The following is a 15,802-nucleotide window of genomic DNA, read 5'->3' on the forward strand; positions in this document are numbered from 1 at the left end:
TGATGAGGGTTTTTCCTCTCCTTTTCTCAACCTTGAAGTGTGTTGAATAAGGCCAATGATAATTCTTTGCTCTCATTCTTCTCAATCAAGATATCTCTGTTGTACTTGTCCAAAAAAAGAAAAGAAACACTGATACCCGACACTTGCAACAAGTTCTAGTACAGAGAAAAATTTGTGGACAGGACATAAGTTACACTCAAAGAATATATGCCAAAATCCAAAACAAACCTCATATCAGAAGTAAAAGAATCTCAAAGGCACTTATATAACCTTAAGAACAAGCTGTTCCTAGTATGCTCATGACATAGTCTGTTTCTGCATGTTTCACTGAGTGAGAAAAAGAAAGAGGGGAACATGGCGTGGTTCTTTTCCAAGAAGAGGAATGCAGGATGGAAGCATGGATACGCGGAGCAGAACATGGAAACTGTTTCTCCTTCTCCAACTCTTCATTTGTTTGTGATATTTGGCATTGTTATTAGCTTGTTGTGGTTCTCCCACTACACCACCTACAAAATTTAGTAACATCTCACAGCTATCAATCTTCACTTGTTCCTTTTGCTGTATCCCGTTTCATAAATTTTCTTCATTTCATGTTCTACTTTTCGAAATTCATCTTTAGCTTCACACGTTCAAAGTATGGGTTGTTACAACGAGATATGGTGCCTCTCTCTAACTTTGCCATGTTGCTGATGCTGCTATAATGCTGTTGCTGTGGCTTTCTTATTAATCTCAATATCATTCTAAGTGGTTTTGAGTCTTTTGACCCTTGCTGATAGTGATGACCCCTCAAGTTGAACTTCATATATGAAAATGACTTACGTTAAATACAAATTTATTTAAAGCATGTTTTTCTCTTTCTTTTTGTTTTGTATGTTACTATCTTGAATGTTTACTGCAAAATACATTATATTACATTTTTAATAAGTTGTTCTAAATATGTCGTGTGTAAAAATATTGTTCTTATAAGAATAGCAAGAACGCCTTTGAGAATAACCAAGCCCTTAAGAAGACCAATGAATTCCATGATTTCATCACATAAGGACAAGCATATTCATGATAGTTGCGTTTCTTGTCCTTTTTTTCAGTAGAGTATCAGGTCATGTCTTAAACGGTCAATTAGTTTCTTAAAGCAAGGAAGAAATGGTTGGTTTGTTTCGTCATGATATCATTTTTTTTTATTTAATCTTTTGAACAACCATGACTTTTGTGTATATAGAAAATTTGATTGAAATGAGAGAATCCACTTTAGCAAATCCACTTAAACGGTCCAATATGTTCTTGAAGATTAATCATCGTCAAACAGATGTCGACACCTCCTCCTACTTGTAACATACTACTAGTAATAAACATGAAAAATTTATGCAAATAGCAAATCTATTTTCTAATAAAAAGTTATGAAAATCTCAGTTACATCTTTGCCATCATTTTGAAGGAAGTATACAGTATCTTCCTTTCTTCATCTAAATATTTACAAACAACACCATATGATATGCATCACATATTCATACTTCATAATCAAGTACAATTAAAAAACTAAAAAAAAAAAAACCAGCTAAAACCAAACCAACCTATAGAGAAAAAGAAAAAGATAAAACAAGAACTCCAAATCAATAAAACCAGCCCTCTAGAAAAGAAGATTGAAACTGCACCAAAATCAACAACACAACAATCAAAGCAGCCACACCCCATGGAGAACTCCCTTCAGATGGACTTTGGTAGGTTGTGCTGCGCCTGTTCAAAACAGAAGGACCAGAAAACCAACCTGAATCTTCCATTGATGATACCAAACGAACTATAAATATCAGCACCACTGGTAAGGCAAATAGAACCCAACCAAATTGTTCTTGAGCAGTTTCAACAACATCTTCATAAGAAAAGTACCATGAAGTACCAAGGAAGATGAAGATCACTGCTAAGATCAACAGAACAGGATATGGTAGGGGACTCAGAGTGAATCCATCCACAACAGAGGAACCATTGTTTCTGTTATAAGACATTGAGTTTTATGGTTTTTTGAGTTTTGGAATTTAGAAGTGTAAAGCTATAAAGAAACCCTTCTGAGGAAGTTACTGATATATGCTAAGTTAAAGAATCAAAGGTAGTGTTGTGTTGGCAGGTACAAAAAAAAGGTGACAGGATTTCGTTCCTTAAAAGGGGTGAATGATTTTGTAGGACATTACATAGCAAAATAATGTTATTTATCTTTTCAAGTTATAATTAACTATTGATTATGACCTTTAATAATATATGGTTGTCCCTAACCAAAAAAAATATATGGTTGTCCATACAAACAAGAGTTGTGTAAACAAGTTTGTTACTACCAATAATTACATATTATAAGTATTGGCAAAAGTAAAGGTTTTGAAGTAAAAATTATAAAAGCATAGGGGTAATATACGAGCATACTTTTTTTCTCTAATGCCAACACAAACACGGTTAAAAAATACAATGGATTATTTTTGTCATAACCATAGTTCGGCTAGGGGATGAGGTTTTAGTAATCAGGAGCACAGTAAGTAAATTTAGTTAACAACTGTTTTAGTTAAGATTTAAATTCGGGTTCTTCTGAATAATATATCATTAGCTGAAGTTCTTTGATCACTTGAGTTCAACCACTGAATTAAATGACATGAACTTTTTACCTAGTATGAACTGATACCACTCTATATGGTATGAGCTTCATGTTAATATCAAAAGTTTGATATTTCTTGATGTCACTTTTGCCGACTTCCTAATCAAGTGATTGCATTTACACACACCTACTATAGTAACGTTTGAAAAAAAGGAAAAGTGATTACCAACAACACAACACTATCTGCATTTTTAACGCATATGGCTGTCTCTTTCAAGTGACTCCTCCAAATGCATTCCCACCACTACTGCAAGAATTTAACTTTTGCAAGTATTGTAAAACCACTTAAGTGCCGACACCGTGTTGGACTGATTCACATAGCTATCATAAAAAATAAATAATTGTGATAATGTGTGACAAATCAGCCACATTAAGATGTTGGGTGGTGATTATTCATTGAGCCATTACAATACCTACTGATAAAATATATTTGTTTCTCCTCTTTCCTTCTCTCCTCTGCACACTCTCTCCTTCTCTTTCTCTCATGGAGTACAAGAATCAATGCATTCCCCCGGAAAAACCTCTGTGTTGTAACTTGTGTAACACTAAAAGTCAAAACTTCAAGAAATTATTAATTATGAACCGTTTTGCTCAAGATTCCTCCATTTAAAATAAATAAATAAATACGCAACCATAAAGAAAGAGAAGACCTTCATTCATTCCAACTCTAATCTACGTGGAAGCATCACAATTTACATGATTTCTTTTTTACATTTAAACTGCAGAGTCCTCATTTCAGAAATGCTAAAGCAAGCAAGAAAACACAACCATATACTACTACATAACATGCTTAAATTATATTATAATGTAACCTGACAAAAAAAAGAGTACACTGATAAATAAGAAACTTTTTATGTTGAAATCCAAAAAGCTCATCCCATGTTCATTACAGACTTACAAATGCTATTTGTTGATTCATTACAAACATTGAACATTCTTTTTAATTATCATATGAAGCAATGCAAGAAGCTCATCCAATATTCCTATGCAATATCTTATTTACTAGCCTGAGATGATGATGGGTGACAAACAACACAATACCGTTCATCATCAAACACCACCACCACCACCAAGCTCTTGGACACACTACCTACCGATAACAGTAGCAGGCATGCGTGCAGTAACAGTATCGTGGCTTGGCACAAACCCTTTTACTTGAGCTTCCCAACCATGATACCAAAAGCACCATCAATAATACGAGTATTGGTAGTACAAAAGGTGAGGAACCACTCTCTACTTCAACTTCTTCCTCTGGTTCACTTGAGAAGAGCTTTGGTATAACCAGAAGAATCAATGCCACAGCCAAGAACAGAACAACATTGGAAGTATGAGTATCATTAGCCCTGGGTTTACAATAGTAGTAACCCATCAAGTGATTAGAAAGGAAGGCCTAAGAAAGTGGGAAGAGTTTATTGAAGGGATTCACAATGATAAAGTCGGAGAATACAATGAAGACAAGGGAATTGCTCCAACCATATCAACATGGAATTTTATGAAAAAAAGGTGGAATCTCAATAAGAACAATTATCAAACATAACATTATTGTCCTCCACACAACTTTTTGGTAGTTGCTCAATTAATATTATCTTTTTAGTTAGGCAATCACATTCCGTGAGAAAGAAGATATTATCATCGCATATACATAGTTGTGGGGTCAATTGAAGCATTTATAAGGCAGCGTTTGGATCTTAATATTATGATTTTCAATTTGCTCAAGTATTAACCGTTCTTATACAGCACCAATATTTATTGAGCAGGAGTTAGGAATGAAGTGTGCTATTGAAAGACTCCTTTTCTAGAATGAATTATTAACCAAAAGGTCAATTCACATTACCAACTCATTTATCCTGTGACTCGTGGAACTGGCTTTTACCTATAGAAGTCTAATTGTTAATCAAAAGGTCAATTTACATTCCCAACTCATTATTTATCCTGTGACTCATAGAATTGGCTTTTACCTGAGAATAGAAGTCTAAGAAAGTGTTTGGATGGAGGAATGTTTTGAGGGAATGTAATGTTTCGAGGGAATTCAACTACTTTAAGGTGAATTCTATTGTTTGAATTCAACTCAAAGTAGTTGAATTCCCTCAAAACATTATATTCCCTCAAAACATTTCCCCATCCAAACACACTCTAATTGTCTTGTATCACTTTATATTAGGAAAACGAAGAAAAATAATTCAAACGTTGGGGCCTATTCCCATTCACAAAACAGTAGGGATTAAGATAAGCTTGGATATTTTATCAAAGAAGAAGATAAGTCTGGATATTAAGGGGGTGTATTGGATTGAGATTTTAAAAGACTATTTTGATGAAAAAAATCTTTTAAGATTTTAAAAGACTTATTTGAAATTTTTACACTCAATATTTATACCAAAGGATTTTATGGGATTTATAACACAGATCTTGAAGATTTCAATGGATTTTATTGGATTTATAATTCAGACTTTTAGAATTTCAAATGACTCATTACCATCACGTAAACCCTATACATAGCATCAAGACGTGCAACAACTCCATAGTTTTATCCAGGTTCAAGTTATATACCTATCTTTGTTTTTCCCCTTTCTTGTTGTGAATCTCTCATTTGATCTCTAATAAATATAAGGAACCATTTATTTCACGAGAACAATCCTAATGCTCCCTACTTGTTAAGAAAAATACTGATGCCCCCTAATTAATCAATATAACAACAAATCGTAACAAAAAAAAATGTATTGTTTCCTTAAAAAAAAAAAAAAACGGATCGTTGTTAAAATTAACCAAATCTGACACAAGAAAAAGAAGTTGATCTTGTCAAAAAAAAAAAAAGAAGCTGATCCAAGAAAACAACAAATTGGACGAAAAAGAATTATCAGTTAAACAAGACTCGGAAAGAAAAAAATGGCAAGACTTTTGAAGAATTTGATGTAGAAGAAGAAGAAATGACATGAAGAAAATGATTGCACAAAAAGTATTGAAATAGAATGACAAAATCTCAAGGGTTTGTGTGAGATTGTTTGATGAGAGTAGTATTTATATTTTTCACTAAAAAGTCTTACAAAATCCATCCAATCCAAAAATCCATCAAAATCTATAGATTTTTGAATACCAATGGACAATTAATAAGTCAAGAGAAATCTCAATTGAATACCGACGGATTTCATGGCCCTGAACAAAAAGTCATGATTGTCTTAATTGAATACCACAAGATTTATTTTCATTTCATAAAAGTTTTGATTGAATACCACTAGACTTTTTTATTATAAAAAAGTCTTTTAAAATCCTTTAAAATCTCAATCCAATACATCCCCTAAATCTTAATTTTAATCATATTTGGAAATATATGACCTACAAGAAATTGGCTATCGATACACCTCATTGCCTGCTGGCAACAAATAACACAACACCAGCCAAAGTAAACGAATTTCTGCACATTTGAACTGCTAATGTTGTCACTGAAATGATCGTACAAAAGTACCACTTTGTCAAAAAACTTCAAATTAGTCAACAAAAATAAAGCTAAGGCAATTTAGTTGAAGCTATTTTCAAACTACAATTGAAAAAAAATACAAAAATCAGTTAAATAAGCATCTAAGATAGCATTGAACTAACTATAGCTGAACCTAGTGATGTCAATGGCGCTAGTAAATTCCTCACTCTAATGTGTCTTCCTTAACCAAATAGACAGGGATTTGGTAAAATGGTCACCCTGGGTGTTGCTGATATAGTTTTGTTACAACATACAAGACGTTCCCCATGAAAACAATGGAGGCATTCCATGAATATGAGTTGAAACATTAAGTTATCAATCTCAGCGGAAACCATTCTGTGTCGTAATAAAATGAGAGGGCACAAAAATTTACCATCAACAGAATTTCAAGGTCACACTTTTCCTTCATATTTGAAATTGAGTTTGTAATCATGTTGAAGAGTTGCCAAGGTATTTCTGCAAGGTCCCTCTACAAAATGAAGGAAAAAATCGAAATTAGATTCTTCCTTTAAGTACTTCGCTAGAATTTGTTCTTGTCAAGATTGCTTACCTCCAAAAACAGTATGAAGATATTGAAGATCATCAACTGAGCAAGCATCTATCAAAGCATAGACACCCGGTCTTAAAGCTTCATCTATTTCTCTGCAAATAATAATGCAAATAATTATTAGTATTTGCTAATGTTTATTTGGCTAAACTTTCCTAAAGAAGTCAGCCTCACTCAGCCTACCAATTTTCATCTGTATTTATAATTTTTCATTGTTATTCATTTCAAAATATGGGCAAAAGAAAAAATTTAAAAGTATCTGTGCATTTGAAAAGTGTAAACATGCAACCAGAAAAAAGAAACGAATAAACAAGGAAAGTAATATACAACCTTCTAATACCACTTCTTTTGGGACCATATCCTGAATATACCGATATGTAGTTCGATAAAAACAGACAACATTGCCGACCAAATATATCCTTTTGCTGTTTTATCTGCATCATGATCATAGAAACAAACTGGGTAAGCAAAAGGAACACAAAAAGAATAAGCTATCAAAAATAAGAAACAAATAAATGATTTGTTAAATAAAGGCTGATCTTTTTTGGTGCTTTTCTTAAGGCTTAGAAAATTAACTAGCTTTCTATTGATGTATAGCAAGAGTGTACAAGCAATTCATGCATAACATAAACTTTGGCTTTGAAAAGGCAGGACAGGGAGAGTATTTTGCATGAGGAAAATTACTAACATGCATTGCACAAAATGTTAATAATGCATTTGTGTTCACTGCTCAAAAGGCATATACATGGATGTACATACCTCTTCATAAATTCTTCGAAGAAAACAAGCACATTTCACTCCCTCGTCTACTTCCCAAGAAAAGCAACCTTCATTCACAATGGATTTCTTTTCTAAAACAGTCTCCAAGCAATTAAGAAGAACAGTAACAGAAGCTTCAAGATGGGCAACACATTGCTTGCACTCACTGGAAAGATTATAAAACAAGCAGAGTATCATCTAAATGTTGGGATTACAATAATAAGCCAGCTTACACAAAGATGCTATTAAGTACATCAAATAACAATATCATCACATATTTGCTATCTCTACCCATTTAATACGTGAAGTTGTACTTGGGCACAGTGACCCAAAAGGTACAAAAATCAAACATACCTTGGGCGATGCCTTATAATGGTACACAATAGTTGACAACATGCAACAAATAGGTTAACTGTGAATTGGTGATCTACATGACTGATATTCACTCCCTCTGCTGGATCATAATTTTGCTCTTCTGAGACCATGAATGAATCTGATGGACCAGAAGCTTTAGAAATTCTATGCTGATCGAAATTTTGAAAGAGTGCTGCAGGGATATGTAACATGTGTCCCACATGCCCCACATCCATTGAGAATAGAGTATGCTTCCTTGAGACTGTCGCTAGCACTTCAATACACATGAGAATGGCTGACCCTGGATCGGGAGTACCCGCAACAGTTCTACATCTCAAGTTACCATTAAATATATGTGGGCTCTGTAAATGCACAATAATGCTGAAAATAGCAGATACTAAGCTCTGACTGTGGCTTTTGATCAGCTTCAAGCTTTTCCGACCTTAAAAGGGGGAAAAATGTCATAAAATAACAAAAATAGATATGCATTTTCCCTCTCCCTATTTTGTACTGATCAAGCATGCAATATATTGATAGAACATAGAACAGCAGTAATCAATAAAATGTAATCAATGTCAATCTGATAATCCAAGTGTTTCAACCACGGATTATGAATAGGGAATGTGGTTATCGTAATTCATAATGTGAAAACTACAGACAATGTTATAGATAACATATGAGTGAGCATTTAGGGTAAATTAACAAAACAATGAATAAGTGAATGAACCGAGTCCTGATGACTGCTTTATTTTAGAGAACAGAAACTATAATAAATAATATTCCTTAGTACTATTTTACTAACTTTAACAATGACTAAAAGAATATTAAAGGGATGTAGGTTGCAAACATTAATAATGACTAAAAGGATATTAAAGGGAAGTAGTTTGCAAACATTAATTAAACAATGAAATGAAAATTTTATTTTCAAAATAGCCATAATATGTGCCCTCAGCAGATGTTCTTAATACCTGAAACAAATTCAATAATCATGTCCAAGCAATCAATGCCAGCTGCCACAAGCGTCGAAATTTCACCCCCATCTTTACTTGTTTTTATGTCATAGATTACAGCACATCCTTCTTGTACCCCAACTAGGGCTCTCTCAATGGCCTGTATCATAGACAAAAGATGCAACTCTGACTGCCTCTCTATATATGCTTTGAACGACACCCGCAGCCTAGTTTTCAATTCGTTCAAGCAAAAGTCATATGTTTCATTAGAAGAACAAGCTTCAAATGATCCTTTATGTAGTGTCTTTGTACTTGACTGTCTTTCATGCAAGGTTAGTGTTGCCCTTTTTCCTTGCAACAATATAGACTTGCCTATTGCCCTCATGTGAATTTGTACTAATTTTGTATAAACTTTATTCGATGAGGTAGGATCAGTGGAAGGAAAATAACTTGCTAATTCTCTCAAATAGCTGAGAACACCATCTAACAAAAGAAAAGCAGATTGTTGTGGGACTCCAACCATCTCTGTAAATTCTAATAACAAGACTTGTGAGATTTCAATAAAAGCAGGCACAAAACTTGAAGTCAACGGCGAATCATCCGACAGCAAATTTAGCCTCAAGAGAGACGCAGAAGCTATTAACAGTTGTCTTAGTAAAATAGCTACTTCAGGATTATCACCTTTTACCAAGCTTTGTAACAAAGGTTTATTCAAACCCAATGGCACCGGGGAATCATCCGTAGCCAAAAGACTAGCAACGAAGTTTACATTTTCTGGATTTGACATACTTTCAACATCACTGCCAATTTTGGAGACAATATCAATTGCTGATGAAGTGGAGCAAGTAGATTCCCTTTTAGATTCTTTTTGTGTTCCAGCTGAGCTATTAGCCTTAGAAACTGAGCATTCAGGTGACAAATTATTTGTACCAGACAGAGATAAGTTTAAGATTGGCTTCTCAAAATTCTGGGTATCATGTAAACTTTCGGAGAGTTGATTATTCTCATTGAGCAATTTGTTTATGAAGAAATCAACAACTTCGACAAAAGAAAATATACAGCTATTTAGTTCAGAGCCATGCTCACGTTTCCACATCAACACTTTTTCTTTATGACCACTATCTTTAGCATCTGTTTGACCCAGTGAAGATGTTAGGCCCCACAAGACTCCACTAAAGCACGAAACTGCAGAAGACAATCTATTAATGTTTTCGTACGAAAGACTGCGTCCCACGTTGACATGGCAACGTACACCCTTTTGAGAAACAGGCAAGTTTTGCATATGCTCTTTTAAATTGTCAGCCATTAAGGTTAAACACTTCAATGCCTCAAGCTTGGAAGAATCTACATACTCAGAAGGTGAAAGCAAATGATTCTCTGCATGGCTAATTTTGTGATCAGAGATCTCTTCACAAGGCATCTCAGCTTCGTTATCAAAAGAAAAAGCATGGATAATTTGATGTTTACCAATGCACAACAAGGCATATGACGTGTGATCCATTAAAGAAAACATTAGAGATTTAAATGAAATATTTTCTGCTGAGAATACCTCTTGAATTCCAACAATCACAGATAATGACTTCGAAAGCCACAAAACAGGAAATGAACTTCCAAAAATAACCGAGTCTGGCGAGGATTGAATGGTGTCTGTCTTCTCAATAAATTCCGCTAATATATACCTTAAGGCCTTCCGGCAAGAGACAAACAACCTCAAATATTCACAATAATAGTCCCGGTACATTGTGCTCTGAAAATATACCAAGGCATTTACAAGAAGCCTGCAAAAATTATGCAGACAGAAATTGAGAATTAATCATGTCTTTCACAAATTATGTTCCAAAGAAATCATTGGCACAAACAGCTAAATGTGTCTAAGACATCTTTATCAAAGGTTCACAACTATTTGGTTTTCCTTCTCATCAGCAAGGAGTGTATAATAAACAGAATTGAAAATCTCTTTGCAAATAAAGATGCTTTTGCATTTTCATCAAATTAATTTGAAGTGCATATAAGCAACTGATCAAATTATGGCATTTGATTGTGTTTCTGGCATGCAAGTTCTCTTTCACAATATCAGCATTCTTTTAATTAATTGCTCTCTTTTATCCCTTTAATTCACGCTCTCTTTTAATAACCAAGTTCTGTTGTGGCATTTTTGCATTTTTTACCCCTTTAATTCACGCTCTCTTTTAATTAATTGCTCTCTTTTAATTAATTTCTGTGTTTTTGGAGCAATCTTATCCTAGGCACTAATTACAAAATTTATCCTTTGTAATATAATTTGTTCTTTTATTTACACACATAAAAGACAATAAGGTAGTATCTAACACAGAGATGATTGTACCTTTCAAGGTTGAAAATACAAGACACAATATCTGAAAAAGATCTTGCATTTACATCTGACATCAAAGATAGGAGATTAAGCAACTGGTGGCAATCTGTAAAACTCTTGACAGTAAGAGGGGAGGAATTTTCTCTGCTGCTGACATCTGTATCGTCACATGAATGAGCGACTGGTTTTTGAATTGCAGAACAGTTAACTGGAACCTCTTTATTTTCGACAAGTGCTGAGTTGTCGAGGGCACTTAAGAACTCAACCCAGTTAGGTTCTGATTGAAGCTCGACTGCAGTACATGCAATGTTTCTAAACAATGGTAACACGGATTCCTCTAAAGCACTGCAAAAGATTTTGGCAAGATTCCTGTGGGCAAACTAAAACAACACAATCTAATGAATACATATAGATAAAGTTGTTTTCTTACTCAAAGTATTGCATAAAAGCATCAAACAACAAACAAATTGAAGTTTACAGAACTGACGGTAATAAACACTGGAAAAGATTAATATGTAATTCTTTACTGGATTATTCATGAGTATTTGATAAAAAAGAAATGCATAACCAACGCATCTCACCTTTTGTTCAAACAAAATTGAATCACTTAGAAGGTCTGATGATATATGCGGTAAAGTGACTCTCTTGAGCAGCATACAGTCATCTAGAATGTCTGGCTCTGGAAAACTGCTTGATACACGATGAAGGGAAACACAAAGTAAATGTGAGAAGAATTCTTTCAACTGCTTCTTGGAACCATGTTTTCCCCAAATATCAATGTTTTTGCAGAGATTTGACCAAATGGCTATCGGCAACGAATTTTTGTTAGCAATATAAATTCCTTGATTCCATTTGTTGATTTGAGGAGCCAAAGAAACTAAATCTTCGCACCTTACATCATCAGAAACAAAGACTGGGGATTGGTACACACATGCTAAGTTTTCCATAATAAAACTAGCAAGTCCAGCAGCCTCTTCCTTCAGGGCCTTGATTCGTGATTTGTAATGCTTCTTTTGCAAATACGTCAACAATATAATGCGTCTATCCAAGTCAACAAGCCTCTGAAGAGCCATAGACTGAAATATATAAACCAAAGGAGAAGAATCATCGGAGCCATACTTTAGATAGAATTTTGAAATTAATTTCATAACAAAAAGGAGGGAAGCAGAAGGTTGGGAAATCCACGAGAAGAAACCACTGTCAGTATCATCAGCCCTCTCCATCAACTCAAAGGCAGAATATGCTGAGTAATCCCCCATCTCGACAGACATTTTTTTTGACAAGCTAGGAGGCATAAGGCTGATTGCTTGCCTAAGCAAGCTTCGGCTGGACACAAACAACTGCAAAAAGAAAACAAAGATCCATTGACTGGACCTACCAAATTTCTTCAAAACCTTGCCCTTTCCAACAGCCCGATCAACAGTTTCTCCTATAATAGGCGTAAAAAACTTGCAAATAGTATCTAGGCAAATAGTATCTGGGCATATAGTATCTGGTTGTTGTAGAACTAGATTACTCAAGTAGGGACGCAATAATGAAATAAGTTCTTTAACAGCAACTCCGACAAGATTGCTATTGCCTTCAGTTATAGTGGCTGAATCAAGCACTAAAGAATACAGTCTGGAGAGCCCTCTACCCAAGAGTTCTGCCTGCAGATTAATCTTTCGCCATTTGTTTCCATCAACCAATGGAGAGCAGTCTTTCATCCACCTAAGAGTTTCAGATATATCATCTGTTATCTGTCTAATAAACCCACTCACTTGCCCTTCTGGAATATATTCCATGGCTTTATAGATGGTGTGGATGAACTTATGTGAAGATAACAGCCTTTCAACTGATTCGGAATAAATATCATTAGACAGAAATGTCAATAACTTAGAAGAACTTTCTTCAGCATCACCATCACAAGTCATCATGAGCCTTAGCGCTTTGCACAATGCTAAAATGGCAATTTGTACCTACATCATTAACAGAAAAAATGTGGTGTTAGCTTAATAAAACCATGAATATAGAAAATTTCAGCAAGACTTTCCCTGACCATCATTTCCCTTCCCTCTGCCAAACGATCATACCTAGAATTAGTATGAGTTACTGACAGTCTGACACACAGTATAGTAATGAAACCACAAGAAAGACAAACCTATGCAAACCTCTAAAACATAAGTTGCTATAGTAATCAGAGTTTGGATACAAACCTGACGAAGTTGACTGTACAGATTAACTATTTGGCACCCCAATGCAGGAATAGTTGAAGATAATGAGCTTTGATCAAAAGCATTTGCTATATTACAGTTGATGGCAGAGTATGATAACAAAATAAGCCATAAATTCACCAAATCTTCTCCAATAACTTCATACTCAATTTCCAAAAGATAGCCCATTGCAACTAACGCCTCGTTAGCTGATAAAATAAATGTTTCCATCTCCATCATGATAGCTGTATCATAGTTGGACAAGCAGAGTATACCAGTGGAACTAGCTATCAATGTATTAAATATTTTCTTCAAGAAATTAAGACAAGCTCCTCCAGATGTGTCCTCTGTTTTCACATATACTTTCTCTTGCATAAAACTAGCAAGCAAATTACCAATAGACTTCAGTATACCACAAAGGTCAGAAAAAAGGAGCTTGGCATCTATTTTAGCTTGGATACATGCATTCATTTCAAGCAAAAGAGGCTCCATAATCAGTACCAAAAAATTAAAAAGGGATTTTTGAATATCGACAGAAGTATTATTGGAGCTACTAGTTCCTCCTGGCACTGGTTGCTTTAAATCATTTATTTTCTCTGTTGTATTGCTCCCTTCATACACAACTAAAGTTCCCTTGAACTTTCTTGCGGAATCAGCATACAAGCGAAATATCAAACCTAAGCTACCCATTGCTATAGCTTTCTTTCTGGATATAATTTCGTTCAGCGCATCAAACAAATGTCTATGATAACTCTTAATAGTTGCTTTAGAATCTTTTGGTTTATCATCACATGAAGCTACATACTTTTCTGAAACATGTAAGCTTAAAAATTCATCAATATGAACTGGATGAAAAAGTCCATGAGAAAGAACTTCTTCTATCACCTTCACTAATCTCCCTGTCCAAATAGGATCACTTCCACTAACCCGACGATGCAACTCACCTGACAAATGCAGCAATGGCTCAAGAAGTTTAACCACAAAACTTTCAAATCCTTTCCTAGCTGGATGGACCCTCAAAAACTTGGAGAAGGGCTGAAGCACCAACCACAAAAGGCGTAATGCACAAGCACCCACACAACTTCCGTCAAGGTTCTTGTCATACACTTTTTGGACGAGCCCAAGCGCTGCCCCAGTCGTTTCAACCCATAAATCCAAATTTTCATTTGACAACCCACCATGGGAGGAGAACACCAACGAAACACAATCAAGAGCGGTCTCGTATAATTTAAACGTTTCATCAGATTTAAAATGCTCTCCTGAACTGGTAGAGAAGGCATCTAGCAGCAACATAATATTTCTGACAACAAATTGAACAGTCTGTAGAAGATTCCGCGACATATTCAAAGAGACGCGACACTTCAAAGACTCATCCAAGCAGAACTTGAAAATCTCCCAACAACGAAGATCCATATATGCCTCGACTCCGTCAAGCTGGGGCGTTTTTCCTTCACCCCAGTCTTTCTTCCCATTTGGAGGGAACAAAACTGTCAAGATCCAATCATTAAGATAACCTAGTAGTCTTGGTAGTTTTATAGTTTCACAATTCTGATCAATGTGAGCACCATCGTCCACTCTCGAACGCACAAAATTGAATGCTTGATTAAGCTTACTGCATTAACACAAAAAGCAGTAAAGAACAAGTTAATTTTTCTCCAAAATCATTAACACACACTGTTGACAGGATTCAATTACTTGAAAACTTGTCGCATATTACAAGATATAAGGTATGATTGGCAAGCACAATAACCTAGCTTATATGCTCATATGACTACACAAGTCCCATCTCATAACCGTCATTTTCTTGCGAACTTATAACTTATTTTTACTAGCTTATAGCTTATCATTTTTTTCTCAAGTTTACCTATTTAATCTTAATTTTTTAAAATTAAATACTAACTAAATATATCTTTTTTTGTCATTACATATTTATAAGCTAGTTCCACAACTAATTCTGTTAAACACTGCAAATTCAATCAACTATCTTATCCGATATAAGCTAAAAGCTAGCTTATCAATTATCAGTTAGAAATTCGTCTGCTAGCTTATCAGCTATCCCGTATTTTTTAGGAAACAGAGTCATTAACTAATATGGATGAAAAAAAACAGGAAAATAACCTGTTAAGATCAAGGTTTTTGTCTTGGATGCAGAGTATCAACTGAAGATTGTTCCATGGAGTGGAAGATTTTGCAGGTTGCTGATCCTGAGGCTTCTGAGCAGACTCAGAACGATGCAATTTGGAAGGTTTTTGGGGTTGGTCATGGATTTTCTGTTTTCGCTTGCGATTCTGCTTGTTTTGATTTGCTTCCAAATCGACCATTGTAGAGTTTCAATTGAATAATGTGTATTATGATAAACCCTACTGCACAATCGAAACGTTAAGGGTTTAAGCTCTTATCAGTAGAATAAGCTATGTATAAGGTTGATTAGGGGAAAGTAATGAACTAACCTGAAGCGCAAAGAATACGGGCTCAGGAAGAGAATAGCGGCGAGCTGAACACAGAGAAGCTGAACCACGGAGCGCGAATGATATAGGTCAAAGGGTTTTTGCTGTGGGAAAGAA

At 34.9% G+C, this 15,802-nt stretch overlaps 2 protein-coding genes across 3 annotated transcripts; both read right to left on the bottom strand.

The window, feature by feature from the left end:
• Positions 1-1,349: 1,349 nt before the first annotated feature.
• Positions 1,350-2,179, bottom strand: LOC25492847 (uncharacterized). Its single transcript, XM_013601106.3, has one exon. It carries the CDS (start codon positions 1,995-1,997, stop codon positions 1,608-1,610), a length of 390 nt encoding a protein of 129 aa, XP_013456560.1. The 5' UTR covers positions 1,998-2,179; the 3' UTR covers positions 1,350-1,607.
• A 3,848-nt stretch (positions 2,180-6,027) lies between these two features.
• Positions 6,028-15,802, bottom strand: LOC25492849 (uncharacterized). Of its 2 annotated transcripts, none has more exons than XM_013601108.3 (11): positions 15,689-15,802; positions 15,357-15,601; positions 13,242-14,850; positions 11,628-13,004; positions 11,059-11,426; positions 8,733-10,492; positions 7,765-8,206; positions 7,411-7,576; positions 6,982-7,085; positions 6,655-6,746; positions 6,028-6,573 (listed from the first exon to the last, which is right to left on the bottom strand). In XM_013601108.3, the coding sequence occupies exons 2-11, from the start codon at positions 15,557-15,559 to the stop codon at positions 6,497-6,499; spliced, it is 6,198 nt and encodes a 2,065-aa protein (XP_013456562.1). In that variant the 5' UTR covers positions 15,560-15,601; positions 15,689-15,802; the 3' UTR covers positions 6,028-6,496. The 2 variants fall into 2 exon arrangements, with proteins under 2 accessions (XP_013456562.1, XP_024638598.1); XM_024782830.2 differs by having other exon boundaries at positions 15,357-15,598; positions 15,689-15,793.

The sequence above is a fragment of the Medicago truncatula genome, chromosome 4, assembly GCF_003473485.1.
Source record: "Medicago truncatula cultivar Jemalong A17 chromosome 4, MtrunA17r5.0-ANR, whole genome shotgun sequence".
Lineage (NCBI taxonomy): Eukaryota > Viridiplantae > Streptophyta > Magnoliopsida > Fabales > Fabaceae > Medicago > Medicago truncatula.

Bases quoted from the DNA above. Each gene is read 5' to 3' on its own strand.
- LOC25492847 (XM_013601106.3), bottom strand. From the start codon at position 1,997: ATGTCTTATAACAGAAACAATGGTTCCTCTGTTGTGGATGGATTCACT.
- LOC25492849 (XM_013601108.3), bottom strand. From the start codon at position 15,559: ATGGTCGATTTGGAAGCAAATCAAAACAAGCAGAATCGCAAGCGAAAA. The intron at 14,851-15,356 runs GTTATTTTCCTG...GTGTTAATGCAG, and splicing joins AAAAACCTTGATCTTAACAG to TAAGCTTAATCAAGCATTCA. The intron at 10,493-11,058 runs GTACAATCATCT...TAATTTTTGCAG, and splicing joins TGTATTTTCAACCTTGAAAG to GCTTCTTGTAAATGCCTTGG.